Source organism: Merops nubicus, unplaced genomic scaffold (genome assembly GCF_000691845.1).
Source record: "Merops nubicus isolate BGI_N331 unplaced genomic scaffold, ASM69184v1 scaffold12950, whole genome shotgun sequence".
NCBI lineage: Eukaryota > Metazoa > Chordata > Aves > Coraciiformes > Meropidae > Merops > Merops nubicus.
In genome coordinates, this window is record NW_008584875.1 from 26052 (window position 1) to 46247 (window position 20196).

General features: G+C 38.3%; 1 protein-coding gene across 1 annotated transcript in view; it reads right to left on the reverse strand.

The window, feature by feature from the left end:
• Window positions 1-286: 286 nt before the first annotated feature.
• Window positions 287-20196, reverse strand: part of LOC103778128 (glycine receptor subunit alpha-2) — a gene marked incomplete at its 3' end in the record, with an annotated part of 46343 nt that continues 26433 nt past the window's right edge. The window contains exons 4-7 of the mRNA XM_008945702.1: window positions 16866-17089; window positions 4552-4634; window positions 3172-3309; window positions 287-544 (exon numbers count right to left, since the gene is read on the reverse strand). Coding sequence (XP_008943950.1) covers window positions 287-544; window positions 3172-3309; window positions 4552-4634; window positions 16866-17089 — 703 coding nt within the window. The remainder of the gene's footprint in view (window positions 545-3171; window positions 3310-4551; window positions 4635-16865; window positions 17090-20196) is intronic.

The window sequence follows — 20196 nt, forward strand, 5'->3', positions numbered from 1 at the left end:
GTCCACTCTTCATGGAAATGTTTTCAGAAATCCAGTCAGGTACCAAAATACTTCAGAAAAACTTGCTTCTGAATGCTGAAAACTAAGTGTCCAAACTACCAGCAACTCACTAAAAAGCCGTACTGTTGAACCCTCTATGCATCCTGCAAACCAGCAGAAAGCTGCCTTAATCCAAACTCAAGGTTATTGCGAGTCTAACATCACACTGTTAGCACTTTCTCATGTATTCTTATCAAATGCACCTTTACACAGATCTTTCAGGAACTTCAAAAAGTAGTACAAATACTTCTTGTTAATAACAAAGTGGTGGTACAAGATGATTTCCTTACTTTTGGGAGGGAAGCTCTCGATCCCGAGCTTTGCGTGGTCATTGTCAGAACTGTGGTGATACCCAGCGCGACTCTAGCTGGAGCAGCATCCATGTTGATCCAGAAAGAAACCCAGGACAAAATGACAATCAGCAGGCTAGGAATGTACATCTGGATTAAATAGTATCCCATCTGACGCTCCAAATGAAACTTGACTTCAATGCATGTAAACTTTCCTAGAACATGAAATTACTTTCATAAATGCTTATTGCACAGTTTTATCTTGTTTTCTGAACATAAGCTAGATGTGTGGCCTGTTTCCTGACCAAACACTATCAACATGTCCTGATACACAAAAGGGGAAACCAATCATTTGTTGTATGCTAGTTTGGGGGACACATGGGACCCCTGAAGCAGACTGTGCCCAGTTTTTCACATTAAATAAGAAAACAAGTATTAGCATGGTTGTTTCACCACCATAATAGAACTTCATGTTCTTTTCTCAAAATTTAATGAGATTTTACTTTAATCAAATGTAATGTTTAGTATTAAAAGGGGATAGCAATTTGCTCTTTTAATGATAAGAGATTAAACAAATGTACTTAGATAAATTGTAGCCACTGGTCTTACAGTTCCATGGTAGATCATGCTCCTTCTCATTCTGGTCATGTCATTTGCCCATGTCTGTGGATTATGTCTCACAGGAGAATCAGCTCAAAGCCCATATTTGAATTTTGCCAAGAGTCTAACTCCAGGAAACTCACAACAATCTCTTGTGGGGGGTGAGTGATTCTTCAGACAACAAATAGCTGCTCCACAGGGGTCGCAGAAGACAGAAGTTTAGGATTACCTCACAGAGGAGCTAGTGCAGAGTCCTGAGTTGCAGCAGCTCATCAGCTACTAATGCAATCACAATGTCCTGCTCCCCGAACTACTATAGTTTATGTCCTCTGGAGGCTTTCACTGGAGGCAGACTAACTTGAGTACAAGAAAGTCTTTCCTTCCTGAAGTATCATGCTAATAGTTTCGGAGGACCCTTTTTGTGCTGGTTGGCCAAACGTGTGAAGATACATTGTTATTCATTGATCTTTCAGAGGAAATTAGATTTCTTCCTCCTTTTTGTTAAATGCATATTTTTAGGCTAGTCTAGAAAGCTGAACAGCAGGGTGTGAGAGTTGGCACAAAGGACAACGCAGAGGCTGTTTGACAAAGAGAGGAAGGGAGAAGAACAAAATGAAACCTTTTGGCAGAACAGAAGCTCTAAAACCTGGATAGTGACTGATCCTGACCAGTATGCCCGTACAGAAGGGGACCTGAAATGGGTGGGGTAGCCAAGTATGGCAGCAGTGCCATGAGATTAGCCTCATCTGTTGAATGCTCTCCAGATTTCTGTGGCACAACCTGGACAGTGTGTGTACGAGAAGGCTGAATAATACAGATTTTATCCACATTTTAATTTCACAGCAAACCTGAAGGAGCATACTACAGAGAAGACAGTAATGTGGGTGCCTGGATGCAAAGTTTACTTTTGCTTCAATATTGCTTTTCAACTCCTGGCCAGGATACACATTTTTAACTTTTGGTAACTATACATGTATTTTATTTAACTAGATATAATCAGAGCTACTAATCAGCATTTTTATGCCTTTGTGGGGAATCTTCCTGGGTATACAAGGAAGCTCTTACCCATGCTCTCCTTCCTCTCTTACTTTCAGTGTATGACTCTGCAACGTGGTTATCTGACAGTAATCAGAAGAGCATATGAACTCAGTTATTCAGTTTCAATCACATGGTGGGAGATGGCTGAACTTTGAATCAGCCAAATTATAAATGGGTAAGCTCTGTCTGTTGGAATTTACTCTTGATTATCTCCTTTAATTGTAAGAAAAGATGACAAGTCACAGCAGTCCCCCTTTCTACAGGTCTTGGACTGTGGAATTACAAAATTTTCCTTTTTGGCATTTTGGCACCCGAAATGAGAAGCTGCATGTATAAAAATTAAAAACAATCATTTTCTTTTCATAAGAAATTAATGTAATTTTATTTTTGGCAGAGGCAGAGCCTCTCACATTGTGTTATTTCACAGAGTGAAACAAATGTATTTGATGCAACCGGATTGGCTCTTAGGCTGAAATGATGAAAAAGCTATTTTAGATGAGAGGGATTATATCTAATCCCAGCAAGCACCCGGCAAACGGTTCTCTAAACGCTGTCCCTATTAAATAAACTCCAAGCAGCTAAATCAAAATTTTAACAGAGCTCTCTCTGCTCTGTAAAGCTAACGATGGAAAATACAGCAGCTGAAACTTGAAGGTAGCAAATACAAGAAAAAATATTAGAGCATTAAACAAAAATATCGTTTCCCAACATTTCATGTCTGTATTCAATTCAGATCAGCAATGAAAGCATTGTCTTTTCAAAACATACATCTTATAAGTTAGACCACATATAAAAGCTGGTAAAATTTGTGGGTTTTTTCCTCATTGGCAATCTGATGTGCTGGAAAAGTAAATCAAGTTCAGAAAAATTAATGCTTTAAAAGTGATTAAGCAATATTTAAGTAAAAAATCAGACCCAGATCTTGTACCAGGTGTTTTGTTAGTTTTTTTTTTTATTTTATTTTATTTTAAATTCCTTAATTATTTAAAATGTATCAGAATATATTAAATTAAATCAAAGGGCATTTGGAAATAAACTCTTCAAAACAAAAACAAAAGAATTTTTTTTTTTTTCATATTTACAAGTGTGGCTGAATCAAATTTTAATCTCGAGATTTTTTTCTTATTTTATCCATGTTTTTTCTTTACAAATCAACAATAGATACTACTAGAGAAATTAATAGAAAAAATAGAATAACACTCACCAGTGTTATAATGTTTTGTGCAATAACCAAGTTCTTTATCTTCTTTCAATATAAACTGTGGCAAGGTTAATCCTTCTGCAACTTGCACAGGTCCATCACTTAGCCACTCAAATATCAGATCATTCATGGTGTAGCCAACTACAATAAAGAAATCAGAGATTGTTAGATTGTAGCTGACTAGAAAACATCAAAACTATGTATTATTATGCCTGAGAAACAAAGCTTTTATTGCAGTACATGTTACCTCAGTGATATTTTTGAACTGTCTGATTAACAACAGCACTACTGCTGTAAGCTCCCAGTTACTACTACTGCACTGCTACTCTATTAAGAGTGACAAGTAACACCATTGTGGTCTGAAATGCTGCCCTGGTTTGCCACTAAAAAATAATTTTTGCTCCATCAAAGATACTGCTTACAACTGAAGTGACATTTCTCTGTATCCAGGTATCAGCCTGCATTTTGCTTTATTTTCATCATTCTTTGATGATGGAGTTAGCATGCCCCAAGAAAACAGGATTTCTATACTTCAGAATACTGAGCCCTTACTAAAAAGAAAACAGCAGCTTTTGTAAATGCGTGAACCTACCAATGAGGGTGTGGAGAGGAAAAAGAGGCTCTGGCTCGCTGAAGTGTCTTTTTGACTTCAATGACTACATCTTTATGGGTAAATTAAATATGTTGAGGCCATTAATGGGCACAAAGACAGATGGTAGCTTGGAGCTTATACCTGTACACTGAAACCGATTCTCCTCTCCCCACATAAGACCTTAGGTGGCCTGGTGCCTGCTGGCTATTAGGAATGATCACTGGTGCATGCCATTATCTGAACCACTCCTGGTTTTGTCTCATTGTTACCTGGTACAGATCAAAATAGTGACATGGTGTGCATTGACAGCTGTGTGGTATGGATGGACGTGCACTGGTATGCAAGTCATGCATTGGCCATGCTTAGCCTATCAGCATAAATACACTAATAGGACCTCTGCTTCATCAGGTGTGTTGCTTCCATTTTTCAAAAGACCATAGCATGTCTCGATCAGGCATAGCTAATCCTTGGATGTGTACTAATTGATATTACTTTCCTGAGATTTAATAATTTCTTTGGCACAGCATTGCTGTCGTTATCCCTGGAAGTGATGCAGCCTTGATGGGTGAGGTGATGTCCCCTAGGAGGGGGAAAGGGAAGGGAGCAGGAACAGCACAGATACAGGGCACCCACACAGCATGGCAATGGACAGTTTAAGCATGCATGATTTTCCCTTACAACATAGGAATATTGAGTCTCACCACAGCAATATGACAATGTTAATACTATCTAAACAACAAATGCTATGGTAAAATGTTGTTCTTCAATAGATAAAGCAATTAGACACTCACAGCTCTCTAGTTGCATTGTACATGTCTGTACATCCATAGGAAAATTCTTCAAGTCCATGGGACAGGATAAGGTTAAAGTAAGCCTAAAATTGGAGGAGAAAACACAAAGCAGCTATAGTTACAAATCTACAGGTTTTATTCAAAGCCCCATATTTAGAGTGTAAAGGATCAAGACCAACTCTTAACACCTCAGAGGTTGGGATCACTCTCCCCTCTGAGCTTTTAAGAACATAATATCTGTGAAGACAGAGAGTGTAAGCAAACCAAGCGCTCGCTGGCTGAGTTGGCTGAGCAGAACAGACAGAGAAGAAAACACCAGGATAGGAAGAAATGTTCTCCACTAATATAACAGTGAATGTTTTATGTATAATACTGAACCCAAACAATGCAAAATCTGAAATGACTGATCATGGGACACACATTTTTGAGCTTTGTTTTGGAAAAGTAAAGAAAGGAAACAACAACCATGGGTTTTTTTCAACAGAGTGCTTTCACTTTATTTTCCTCATGACAGAGTCTTCAGTGTACAAGATAACAATATCAGGAAATTAGAGATTGGTTCTGTGTGGCAGTGAAGTGCACTGAGATGACGAAAAGCCCTCAGTAGTTCTCTCCACACAGCAATAGCAAATAGACTACCATTTAACCTTTGGGAGCAAATAGCATAAGCATTAACAGAAAAAATCTGTCATCTAGAGAAAAAAGTATATCTAGTAGACATATAAATGTCATTGAAAATCTGCCCTTTAGTAATTTAAATATTTTAAGTGCCCTGCATATATTGACTAGTCTTCATTCTACTAGATAATTTCCAGCATTAAAGATTGAGCTAATTAAACTGTTAATCCTCATTATTAACAAAAGACTGCTTCTGCCTTTCTTACTGAAATGGTGTTACATCAAACTCTCTTTCTTCTTTTCAGTCACCTTCTAAATAAGAGCTAGATGTCTTAAGTTCATTTCAAATATTCCTTTATGCAAATGCAGCCTTTCTGAATATGTCATGGTTTGTATTCACTGAAGTAGGCATAGCCTACCCACCCCTTGGATTTTACTGACTGTCAGGCCTGGATTGCACACTGACTAAGGTTTCCTTCTCCCTTCATCTCTTTCTACTTCCCCAAAATCTCAGACAATTTGGTGGTTTGACTAAATCCATGAGCAGGTGGGTCTCTTCACAATATAATATCAAACTCATGAGAAAGCAAATACATCCAGTTGTAGCTTTCAAGACTCACAGGGAAAAAATTATCTATCTCCACTGATACTACATAGACCTTTTTTTTTTTTTCTGGAGATGAACTCAGAAAATGCTCATTAAGTAGGTTCACACAAAAATTGACAGCTCTTCTTTCTCTCCCTAGCCAATGGTGTCTTTCAGATAGATTAAATTATTCTCTACTCACCCTGACAAATTGAAAATAACTTCTGTTTGGTGTATTGATGAGGGTAGCTTGAGAGATCATGCCCTTATAGCTTTACCTCTTCTTGTTGTTCATCTCAGCAGAGCAGCCATTCATACTTAATATTTCTGCCTCTGTAATGCCTTTTACTAGGAGTAATGCATATGTTGAAGCCAATGCTTGTTGCGTGATATTATCTGCAGCTCCACTGATTTTCAACAAGATTCCTACATGCTAAATAGTCAGTTGTTGGAGTCTGAAGTAGCTCCACTGAAGTCCATGGTGGTGGGTCAGTTTACAGCAGCTGACTCTTTTGCAACAAAAATATGATCCTATAAGTGTTTCCAAACCCAGGTGCCATGTCACTACTTGTATATTTACATTAATAAGGAAACAGGATCAGAAATGGAAAGTGTTAGGCAGATAGAGCTACCCACATTGCCTATAATAACAGTGTCACTGACAGAAAATGTTTCAGAAAAATTAATGCCTCACACTTGGAAAATTCAAGAAGGGTCCCTGGAGATCTGGTGCAAAGTGCAAGTTTAACTTAATACTTTAATCATTGATAAAATAAAATAAACTGCTAGAGAACAATTAATCAATTTTTCAGGCGTCCTGGCACCAAGGCATTTGAGATGCATAAACAGTTTTGGTGGCTTAGCACCATAAAACAGGCATGAGAAGTGCTTTATGAACATTCTGTAAAAGTGAAAGGAGAAAAAGCTGACTAAGGACTTGATTTTGTCTTCAGTTACCTGAGCATCCTTTACCCTGTTAGCCAGGCTCAGGTTGCACAGCTTGCTCAGGGAGGGCTCTGGGGTTGGGCTTGGTATTTTTTCCAGCTGAGCAGGAGGGAGTCACATCTCCAGCACCCCAGCACTTCGGGCACAAGGCCAGGGCTAGCAAACCACCCCAGAGGAGAGGCAAAATTGCTCTTTTCTTTCCCTCCCCGTTCCCTCACTCATCCCACAGTCAACAAAAAATCAAGCCCTGGAATAGTGCAAACAGAGTATGAGCAGGACAAACACAGAGTCAGTGCCAGAAAACAAAGAATGAACAAGTAGCCAGCACCATGATAAAATAATAACAATAATAATAATAAGTCAGTAATATTACTGAGCAGTGATGTGGCAGAGGCAGTGTTGAAATTAAAGTACTCTGGGGCAGCACTGCCTGTCTTTAAACTTTAGACCTTCTTCCTCAGGATTCCCTCATACACTAGGTAAATCCTGAGCAGCATCTACTGATACTTTAAATGCTTTCACACAGAATCACACACAGAATTGCTATGGGTGGAAAGAACCTTTAAGATCACGGAGTTCAACCGTTATCTAACTCTACCAGGCCACTTTTACACCATATCCCTCAGCACCCTATCTAGACTTTCAAAGTGCAATGGACACTGCCAGGATTCCTTCACTGAGTATATCATTCAAATCCTACTCTTTCATCCCCTGTTTTCACCAGAATGTGCTGAGAAATCACTCAGACTCTAATTGTGTCTATTCCCACTCCAGCTCAACATCTTTCATTTCTGGTCACCCCAGAAACCCCCTTACAGCATCATTCAGATGTCTGTATCTCCAATTCTGTAGGTCAGCATCCTCTGAGGAAAATCCAGCAGAGAGAGGTGACACACGTGTAGCTGATGGAGCTCAGAGGTATTCACATGCAGTGCAATTCATTTCTGAGCTCTGTGGTGGGGCTGAGACATTGGGCTTCCTATTGATCCTTTGCCCTTTCTTGTCCTTGTCCTATCCTTTCTCTGGCCATGGACATACTTTCCTCTCCTCCTCCTATGTCTCCTCATCAACTCTGTGTCTCTCCCGGAGACACCTACATGACCCAGAGCCCAGCCTCTTCCCTTTGCAACCCAGTATTTCCTCACACCCTTTCCCCTCCCTTTCCTGTTGACCAGTTCCTACCAAATCCCTCCTCTACCTCTCTGTGGGGTATTAAGCCTTGAGGCCAGTCCACTTTTTAGCACCTAACCCACAAAAGAGCACCATCAGTGGAGGGTAAGGGCCTTTAAAACAAACAAAAAAATTCAATAGGAGTTTAATGTTTGTAAACAGATTATTCTCAAGATGATCTCAAATCTCTTCTCTCTCAGTGGTTTTGAATGCTGACGCTTATCACCATCAAACCACTTCTCTGATAATCCCACAATGCTACAAAAATGCTTTTGAAAACTGCATACACAGCCTGCTTGTGAATGGCCTGCAACACAAAACTGAAGTAAAGAACTGATAATATCATATTAAACCCTTAGGGAATTGGGTTCACATATTACATAATTCAAGAATTCTTTTTTATAAATTTAAAACAACACCTAATTTTAAATGGGATTTTACATATTGTCTAATCTCCAGCAACGATTAAAATGTGTTCTAAGACACTTATTCTTTACAAGCAGCTATCACTGCTTTACCTGATGTGTTGTGACTCACCCAAAACTGATCTAAGAGATAACTTGACCCTGGAGGAGGACACTGATCCCACAAGAGAAAAGCCCTGTGGATGTCAATGTGAAATATCTGATGACAGGTAAATATAATTTTCATTAATTATCCTGCAAGAGTGGTGGTTTGTGAGTGGGTTACAGAACAGAACCCTCATAGTGTTTTTTCTAATGATAAATAACTAGGATCAGTCTTGTTAAGTACAGAAATACTGTTGGGAATTTAAATAGTCCTGGAGATAGGGGTACAAGTCCCTTCTGTCTCAAAAAAAAAAGCATGATTATCTCCTCACAAACATGAAAAGAAACACATGCCTCACCATGAGGAGGCATGGTATCAAAAATAACATCTTGTTTCTATTCTTATCCCTTCGTTCCTTCATGCTACACCCATCTGCACCTCAGCTGTTGAGACAGGAGACAATGATTTTATGCTGCAAATAGCAAAACACAAATAGTACATACATGACCACTGCTAACATTGTCTGTGTGCCATTTTTATGAAAAGTCTTCTATCTGTGCAAAGCTCACATTGTTTGGGTTAGTGAGACAAGCAGGTTTTTGGTTTTTGTGTTTTTTTTTTTTTTTTTTTTTTCCAGTATTGCCAGTTGTAAAATGCTATCATAAATTGCAAGATTTCTGGCATTCTTCTTAAAGCTCCAAGCTAACAATAAAGGTAAAAATCTTTTTAATGATACATTTTCCTTTGTAAGATTAAATTCCTGATCCTTATGCCTGCTGAAATAACATTAAAATATTACCTAAGTAAAAGCAGACAAAGTTCCCCATTAAACTGGCAAGGGAGATAGAGTTGCACAGTAACCATGACAGCATTGCATGACACAGAGCAAATGCCATTCAGGCTGCTGACACTGAAATGGGGAGGGCAATCTAAAATCTCCTTATATTTCTTCCAGTTCCCTCTCTTGGGTGATGTCTGCCTGAAAGAAAGGCACACACACTGTTCATATATCAGAAGGCCAAAAAAATTCCCAGTGACATTCCTCTTTTAAAGGGCTTTTCATTTTGCACTCCATCTCATTATTTTTTCAGGGACCTGACTCATCATTTTGAATGTCAATTCTGGTAATTTTCACAGTCTGCAGGCTTTGTCCTGTTAAATGGAACAGTCAAACTGTCTGCTTTTCCTCTTATTTTGGAGGTGTCCTGGAATTTCGCTCTAATATTTGTCATGTTCTGCAGCTTCATTTCTGCCAGATGGGAATGAACTGAATTCGAGCTTAGAGGAGATGTGCAGCCTTCTCTGCTATGGCAAAATGTGAGATGCAGGCTGGAGTTTCACGTACTGCTGTTTATGAGCATGTTCTCACTCCAGTGCAGTGCTTTGCTTCATGTACTGCTTAACAACACAGGAGCTGGCACGGAGCAGGGTGGTGGATTTCTTGTTACAGGCATCCCACGTCTCATTGTAATGCAATCATTGTCTGCAGATACACAATGCCAGCACATGAGCTGCCAGCAAATGATTTTCCAATTATTCCTCAAGCAAATTTACAAAATTAAACTCAAGTATGATTTCATGTAACAGTTAAATCCTGTAACCACCTGTTTCCTTTCCATGAAGAACTATATTTTACCTCTGTCTTTTTCTCTCTTAATTCTCCTGCACTGTGTGTTTAGTATGGTGTTGCTTTCCTCCTGACACGGTGACATTTCTGTCCTAAGTCATACAATGCAGTGCAATGGGCAAATGACCTTCACCCCTGGGTGAGTGTTCCAGGAGAACATGGGGGGTTTTGTACCATTAGAAAGGACTCCTGCACCTACATAATTTTACATCCAACCTTTAACTATTCCAGTGTAAGTTCAACAGGTAACTGGAATGACTGGTCACTATCAATCAAGGACAGGCACACCCATAAGGAGAGCAGGTACACAGATGTGTAACTGTCTTTTTGGCATAGACACCCAGGAGTAACCAATCACCTGCCAGTACTGGTTGATTCTCTCAGCCAAGAACAAATTTTTGTGTACAAATAGGTCTCCAGCAGTATTTCCCCTTTTTCATTGGAACCAAGTCTTTTTATTTGAGGCACAGGAAAACAGGGCTATAAAAGTGACATCTTGGACCATTAAATCTGGTCATGTCCTATAACACATAGTCACATCCCATTCAAAAATGGTCAAAGTTCATTTAATGATATCTATTCTCCTTCCAGTTCTGTTCAAGTATTACTCCAAGAATTCAAGGTGTATATGGCTGGAAACCTTATAACTTCCAGTTCAAGATTACTTATGACCAATTCAGAGCCATTTGTCTTTCTGGTAGCATTGCTCTTCAGTCTAAGCAGCTCTTCTGTTGTGTTTGCATTTACCTCACCTCCAGTACTCTTGCATGTCAGCTGGAGATGTGCACATCATTAGAGGAAAAAGTGAGGCAGTGCATGATCAGATATATTGTCCATATTCCTACTTTGTTTTAAATGCCTTATGCCTTTAAACTAATTTTGTGTCATTAAAATAGAATTGATTCTTTCCTTAAGCAGGATGATCAATGGGGTTTTGACAATAGCTGTGCTAGTTGTATAACAGAGTACTCACATTAGGCTTTATTATTTATTTAGTAAGTTTTCTTTTTTGTTATGCAAAACAAGTACTTTAGATACAACAAAAGAATAAGAGTATTGGGCTGGATATGTATATAAGGGCTAGATCCTTAGCCTGAATTTGTAGACTGGGAGGGATTTATAAAAAAAAGGAAAGAAAAGGAGTGGATGATGAGAAGGTGCACTTAAGAGAGTGTTAGGAAACCATCCCAAAGGATGAGAAGAATCTCAGACCATTTAATTAAACGATCCCAAAAGGAAGGAGAGCGGCGGTGGAAGGAAAGGCAGACGTAAGGGCAAGAAGGAATGAAAAAGGATGGGTGAAAAGTGGGCAGCTAATGATAATCCAAGGACATTTGGTTCAGCCATAATGAGAATGGCTGCTTGTCCTACAAAAGGCTGCAATTTTTTAGCCTCTGAAACCATTGTTATTATTTTAATTATGCCCATGGGAAGACAAATTTGTCAAATTCACTGGATTCACATAGCATGCAGTCACAGTTTGGGAAGTCATTGTGTCCCAGTAGCATTGCTCAGTTTAACAAAATTTAGTGGTTCTAGCACTATTTATATCAATCTGTAAGGCTTCTGCCTACAAAATATAATAACTGTCAAACCTAAAACTTCTTTAGATATGTGATCTATTTCAGTTAGCATTTCTGCATTTATTCTTTAATGCTTGGTTCTCATTTAAATATGGAAAATTTACTGTGAGGTATATGAAGACATTTTAGGCTTTTGGAAAGTCAAGGCAGTGAACACAAGACGGTGTGCAGCATTGCCAACCATGCAACTAGGGAGAACAAAATTCTTTTCTATGAAAATGTTCCTGTGCAGATTGAATTTAACTTCCAAGGGAAAATTCCCACACTGTCAATATGAGTATTCTTCTGAAAGGAGCTGAGGTAATAAATTGTGTGAGGAGAGAGAGGTTTCCCAACAACCATGTCAGTCATGATAACAGTCTCTCTGCTCCACCCTCTCCTAATCTGTCACATGGAAAGACAATGCTACTAGTAAAGTCCAAATCCTCTTAAATCCCAACATTAGATTGTAAAATCAAATTGAAGTCATCAAATTAAGGCACAGGGTGCATGCAGAGCTGTAGAACATTACATTTCCTACCACTCTGTTTGGCTAGACTGTACCGTGCCATGGATGATTTACAAACAACAATCTCATCAGGTGTAAATGGAGCAACACCATGTAGCTGATAAGGTCTGTACCCTAAAATTATTTTATAAATCCTGTGCCTGATTTTACTGTAACATGACAACATATTCTGTAGTAGCCATGCAAAAAATCTAAGATCTGATTTTATATTCCAAACATATTTCAAAAGGATGGTGGAGTTTCTGCCCTATGAATAATCTATTGCAGAAGGAAACATCTGTTTCCTTAATCTGCTTTATATTTCTTTCCCATGGGGCAATGAATATGAATACAGAGGAGACCACAAACACAGAAGTTTCACTCAGAAAAGCTGAGTTCTAAAAGTGCTATACATTACTTCTGATGATTTATGTGAGGGACATGGTAGTCGTAACTCATAACAGAACCCAAAATGTTGTGAGAAGTATTGGAGGTGCAGGGGGTAGTCGACTCTGCTCTCTCACTCCACACTATGGCCACACTAGGAAGAACTGATTTTGGAAACTCCTGAGTAAGGCAGCTGGCATGGGAGACGGCATTGTAAATAAGTGTGCTGTTTTCACAGAGACTTCTCTTTGGTTGCATAAGCAGTCGAGGGCTTTTGGATGTGCCAACTCATCCTGTCAGCTACTTGTTGCTGAATGGAGGGGCTAGTAATCACCCCCAGAACAGGTGCACAAACAGAAATCAACCTAATATTTTATTCTGTATGCTTTGTAGTGCCCTCCCAGCACAGTACTGCTTTCCAGTAGGCACTCTGCCTTCATGCATAATAACATTTAACAATTAAATCTAGGTCAAGAGTTGAAACCACAGTGAGCTAATTGTCTACGTAACTGTAACATTTCTTGCAACATGAAGATAAACAAAACCAGAAAAACAGATATTTTGAAACACTTGAGGAAATTCTTCTGAGGTATTTCATTGATCTTTGAAAAGGAATATCAAAAATGGGGGGAGAAATGTGATATGTGCATTTGCACAATTCTCCTCCCTAGAACCCCATGTGGTTCTCTTGTCAAATTATGCAACACCTTCTAAAATCTTTGCATATTTAAAAAAATATGAAGTAATCTGCTTTGTAACTCTTTCTGGCTAAATGCACTGGCACTACATTTCAGAGAACTGCTCTACAACCTTATCAGGCATTCGAGAGTGCTTTCTGGAGCAGAAGGTAAAAAAAACCCAAAAGTTACAGCCTATTTACATTCCTGACCAATATATTCTAAGTTCACCGTCGTGGATCAATATTACAGTTTAATTATATCACATTCTGCATCAGGCTCATCTCTAAGATGCACTGAAAATACTAAAAGGAGAGGGAGGCAATTAATGCAGGGAAAAAAAGAAGCAACAAACCTTAAATAACACCATTCCACTTTCTATCACTTTACTAAAATAAGCTTTTTGGCAGATGTTAATATTCTGAGCTGACTGGCAGCCTGCAATGTGTTTGTGGGAATCAGGTAGCACAAATGGGTGGCTTGGAGAGAACACAAAGCCTCCTGTGGGCCTGTTTAACATTTTTCTCATGTCCCAGGTGTCCACAATGGGCCAGAGAAGATACATGCCTTGCCCCTAGAACATAAAATCAGTACAGCAGTTTATACAGTGCAAAATCAGGTATCATACAGAGTGTGAGTGCCATGAACAGGATTCTCAATACCAACACTCAGCACTGATGCTCCTTCCACAAAATCTAATCCATGCAGAGATCATTTAAGGGTTAGGAGCAGATGAGTCACAAGCATCTAGGGGGTGACTAGCATCTAGTAGGTTCTGATTTTAACTCTCATTGGTTTTTTTCAGCATACAAAATATACACAATTTAGGCTAATTTGATTGCACACTGCTATAACAAACCCCTCTGCAGGCCTTTAAAATAAAAGTTATAGCTATTTAACTGTCTTGATTAAAGTGTAGTTGTTTGCTGAATATAACTTTTCTGTAACTTCTGACTCCTCAAAATACACATACCTCTAAGAGCTGTTGTTGCATCTCTAGTGGAAAGAGAATATATTTGTCGTATTGAGTAGTGCTGGGTTCCCTCTACAAGATCCTAGTTCTCTTTGCAGTACCCAAAGGCCTAGACCAGTTATTCAGATATAGAGCCTCAGGCTTTATATAGCACATATAGCATGCTAACTGAAATCAGGACAAATATCAAGGTAGTAATTTGAATGTGCAGCAAATACCTACAAGTAGGTTTGGACTTCCAAACTTATCTGTTTCATAGATAAGTACATCAACCACCAACAACTCTGGCTTTATTTCCTATAATAATTCCTAGAGAATTAAGTATAGATCCAGGAGTCTGCAAGCATGAGTGTTGTAAATAGTTATTATAGGGTAAACAAATATGGAAATCTGCATCATGCCTACCACGCAAAGTCAGAATGGTTTATTCTTCACTGAGAGAAGGACAAAGAGCCTCACGCTTACCATGGGGTGAGATAATTCCCAGACAAGCACTACAGTGGAGGTAACACATGGGGCAGACCTTCAATAACACTTCCATGACTTCTCTGAGCACCTATATCCTACACCAAATGTCTTGTTGTAGTAAAATATGGACCATGAGACCTAGTTCCATGTGACCTTCCACATTCTTTTCACAAAAGGCAGGATGGGCCTCTGAGAACATTTAACAGCACAAGCCAGCTGTGCCTCCTGTGTAGCGTATTTCTATGGTTTCAGTGCAGTATACAGGGAAAAGGAATCCTGCTGTTATATAGTACGTACACCTTGCTTCTTACCAACTAATTACTGGAAGCAGGTCTAAACTCATTTTACACAGAGAGTCGTTTATATTTATTGAGATTAACTTGACCTCGATTTTATTGAATTTGGACATACAACAAAACAGCAGACACCACTACTTCTCAGACACGTTTGTGAAGTGCTTTAAGCATTTACAGCACATGAAATGCTAAATGTTAAATATGATGATGTCAAGCAAAGTGCTATTGGTGCAGGAGAAAAAATGATAGCATTATAACATTCTCAGTATAGTGAAATCAGTTACTAATATAGTGACTTGCTTGTTTCTGCACAGCACAGCTAAAAGTGACTGGTAACATTCAGATGCTTCTAGCCTAGTATCTAGAGAATAAAGACAAGTTTTTCTAATTATTTCTGATTTCAAATTTTCGTCACTGTAAAGTGCTAAAAAATTATGTCATGTTAGAGGTGGCAGGTAAGCCTCTGTTACTGTTATGAGATACAAATCAGAAACGAGTTTTCCTTAGTATTCCACTGGAATGCTGTTCAGTCTTCTTCAAATTAATTTGCATTTAGGTGTGGGAATTTTCTAAGTGTGATATAATAGCTCAAAATATTACTTCCTGCATGGACAAATGTCAGGAAAATTATCCATCTGCATTCAGAACAGCACCTAAAGGTACTGTGGCCTCCAATAAGATGGTGTCTGAAGTCATTCAAGAAAACAGATGCATTCATTTCTTTCCCAGGGTGAAACAAGAAATATTGGTGACAGTATATTTATCATTCTGCTAATGCTAATTTCATCCCTGTATCCTATTATTTCTCTCAAACTGTTCAAGTGCAGCAATTTGAAACCTTAGTCAATAAACATTTATTTTCCACCCTGCTTAGTCCACCCAAAGATTACTAGGGCTTTATCAATGAATTTCCACAAGAATTTAATAAATTGTGGAAGTGTTATTATTTATTTATTTAGCATCCTGAAGAACACGGCTGTCCTGAACCTGGATCAATAATAATTCCTTAATAAAAATGCAGGTCACAAACAGAATGCCCAGTCAGAAACAACTGCCTTCTAAACTAATCTGCCTTACAGATAAGTAAATTCACTAAACAGTCTGTTAAGCAAATACTATAATGTTTACGCAGTGCAAAAAAGACAAAAGCTGAGAAGCATTCTCAAGAACAAATCAAAGCAATTATTTAAAAACCAAACCAAACTAAAACAAAACAAAACAAAGCAATCTGGTTTAAGAGCAATAATACGGTGTTTTGCGTCTTTGACCACCTATATTAAGCAATTAACAGTGCACAGTAAGCTGAATGTCAAACAAATACTGCAGATTATTTGCTGCTGTTTATGCCTGTGTAATGTAATTCTGATTCTCTGCATATGTCTTATTTCATCAGGTCACATCAAATCATGTTTTGCCAGTGTTTATTAATTCAGCCTAAGTTCAGTCACATGACATGCACTTCCACACCCTTGGTATTAAAAAATGCTTTCTGTAATTCCAATTATTTTAAAATATGAATAGATACATCCAATTACCCAGCGACTTGTGTGTCAAGTGTATTACATTTCAAACGTGTCTTCACTTAAGCTGTTCAGCAATTTTTTTAAATACTATTCCACTTTACTTTTAAACTGCAACCCACAAACTCCTGAGAAGTTGACTTCTTCTCTAAGAGAAATTACTTGAGCTAATGCTAATGGCAATTATTGAGGTGTACCATAAAATTTTTAGACAGCATCAAGTTTCTAACAAGACTGAGAAGTACTGCTGTGCCACTTGCAGACTATTTTGCAAAAAGTAAAAGCTTAACAAAGGAACATTGGCATTTTTTTTCCCCTACCTTGCTATGACTAAGTCTCATTTCAGGTGTATACATAGGCCAAAAAAAATCAAATATGAACATTATGTTTCATAAGAATCGCTACGTCTAGAAAAAACAGAGTGAAAAGAAAGTCACACACACAAAAAAAAAAGTTAGCTGGTTTACCTGATACTGTACAACACTTTTCCAGTTTTAGAAATCCTCAGCAACTTGTTGTCTGTTGTGACATCATGGAAGTTTGCTCCCTTCTCATTGGCAAAGAATAAATCGGGCTTCCAAATAGAGTCCAACATAGATGGATCCAAATCCAAGGAATCATCAGGATATTCACTGTAAGCCAGGCGTGAGTCGTTCCACTGCTGTCTCAAAAAAATGTTCACTCTGTAGTCCTACAGAAATGCCATGTAAAAAGGTTACTAAGCCACTTACCAAAACTGAAAACTCACTTTAGCTTTCTTTATGCTCTTAGACTTACTACAGCACCAGCATTACAGCAAACATTTAGGTTATCCTTTGATCATAAGAATAGCCAATTGAAAATAAAGCAGTATAGATGTTGTATTGAACCAAACAAACACAACTTCTACATTTTCCAAATCAAAATTACTTCAGTGGTAAAAGTAACATTAACTGCAACCTCCAGTATTAAGCATAACCCTCTTTCAAATGCTGAGGTTTAACTCAGAGGTACTTAGAAAGTCAAAAAGCATTGCAACTAGATGTGTACAATTTCAACAAAGATTCTATAAAATTACTAATTTAAATAAATTGCTTCCAATGTGCAAATCAATTATTTATAATGTGCTCATGAATAGTTGCTAATTCCAGTGAAGCCAGATTTGTATAGAAGAAATTAAATCAGCATTTCTTATTTACTGTTTGTATCCTCCTTTTGTTTACCATATGCTTTTCTCTGTATGTAACTTTATTCACTCCTCCCTCTCTGCATCCCATTAAAATTGTTCTAATTACACTCTTCTGGTCGGTGGTCTGCTGGTCACAACTGGGAAAGGCAGCAATTACTTAAGAGTTTCATTTAAACCCAGCATTAACACTGTGTCAAGAACCGGCTGTTAAAGGGGAGTGTGAAAAGAGCTTTTAGGGTCTAAGCTCTCTGGGATGACTAGAAAGATGCTAATGTTTATTCTTCTTATCCTGAATTTCCAAAGTTAGCAAAGGAGCTTTTTTTACCCCTCAGCTTTCCCTGCTATTATAGCATATTTACCTGAAATTACTACATTCAACTTGCTTGAGAACACTGTCTTAGAAATATATCTACTTTTCCTCTAAAAGAGAAGTATTTAATAATATTTGTGGTAGCACACTACATAAGAATGACAGCATTGTGCTTTTGACTTGGAAAATGTATGAGCTGACCTGGGTTTAGTTAGGCCTCTGAACTGCATAGTATGAAGAACTTATCATCCTTGAAATGTAAATAAATATTTTCATTCTGATTAGAGTTGCAGAAAGCAGGTTGCCCAATACGCAGACCCTGTGAACGAGACTCTCCAAGCTTCAGCATTTCCCACTCTTCATTCAGTAGGTTGATAATGAGATATACTGCTACCCTAACAGAAAATTTCTAACATCCAGCATGATGCAGCTTTTGAACCCAATGGGATGATGCTTTGCCATCTCAGTAGGAATGTGATTTTTCTTGCTTTCTTTATCATTTTCATTTTGCTGCTGGGTAGATGTGAATCAAAACAAGAGTGTTTACTAATCAGGGCAAGACAGACCTGAGAGAGGTCTCAGGAATAGCACGTTTATTAAAAATACTTACAAAAGCCTGTATCTGTTTTTCACAAGCTGCTGATGTTGGTGTTTCATACAGTTAAAGATCAAATAGCTGTTTGCAATTCTGAGCTTATAAAATATCATCACATCTTGTGAGGTTACACCAATGCTAAACATACTTTCCCTTGTTTTTTGGTCTTAGAAACTAAGAGTGTCTTGTAAGTTTATATGGGACAGTTTTAGTTATTAATCTAGGAAAGCACTTGATTGTCAATGTGCAGAAAAAAAAAGGCAGAAGTTATCATCAGCTACTACTAATGGAATAAAATCTTTGCAACTATTTCTGCCATTGCCTTTAATTTTTCTTTGAAACAAGAAGCCTATGGAAAGCAGAGGGATTTTTCCTCCCTGACATAGAAATCATAAATAAGACAAAAGAATAAATTGTTTAGAAATATCTAAAAATAAATGTGCTTTCATGAGCTTCAACAGTTGGTGATAAAGATAACAAAAACAGTCTGAAAAATCCTTTTTCATAGAAGAGCTTGCATATGATGATATATATTATACCAAAAATATAAATAATGCCACTAGGATTACACTATCCTTTTCAATATGTACCTTCATAACCATCTTAGAGCCATCACACCGAAACACTTAGAAATGCTTTCTCTCTGCAAGGTTTCTTGTTAAAAGCAAACCAACACTGAAACCTTTGTTTATGTCTGATCAGCTTAGCACATATTTAGGTGTAGATACTTTAATAAGAAATTAAAATGGAAATATAGAAAGCACATCACAAAACCATCTTTCCTTTTTTTCTCCTCTGCTCACGGTATAGGCAGCCGAGAGGGATTTCTGCTCCCACAGCCAGACCTAAGCGTGTGCAGAATTTGGAATGTACATTTCCTGTGCTAACATTGTAACTATCTTCTGAAGACAAATTCTCCTGCGAACAGTATCACAACATGGAGCTCAGGCAGACTACAGAGTGTGTTTTGAAAGTTCCTGAGGGTAGAAGTGGGTGGACTGTAGTAATGCACTCCTGCACAACCATGAGTACACCTGCTCCACAAATTCTTTCTGACAGCAGTGCTGCTCTGAAGGAGAAGTGTGGACCTGAAGATTCAATCTCAGCTGCAACACTGATGCCAGCGATAGCTCAAGGCAACTCGGATAAACAGTTTTTTCTCTGTTCGAGAGCCATAAGATCAAATACTCATATGCTAAAGGAATATTCATCTGCTTAGTTTTAGTAGATCTATCTGAAGATTTAGGGACTCAGTCCACAGATATGCCTAGTTTGCATTATAGGCATCTTGATAGACATGGTCTTTCAGCAGCCCCATGGCCACCAGATACACTGCCCTGACTTTCATCAAAGCTTTAGGTTCCTTTGCTCTCAGGTACTGCTGTGCCAGGGGGTACAGGGGAGCTCCACTCTCTATTCAGTGCTATTTTCTGTCTCTGAACAGATGCTTATCTTAGATCTTAGCCCAGCTCCTATTTTCCTCATCAACAGCATTTGTTGCCCAAGTGTTGAGTCAGAAGTCTGAGGCAAACAGCAGACTAGGCTGGCCTTCCATGCATAGAATTTGCTTCCCAAAGAGGCTAACATCTCTTTCTCAATTCTAAATATGGAAGCTAGCTGAAAAGTAGTGGTTTAATGACCTATTTCAAGGTCATGCACTTGGTTACCTGTGTACCTAAGCACGCAAGGTGTCCCCGATGCCTTCAGTGGAAGTCCCTCATGCAG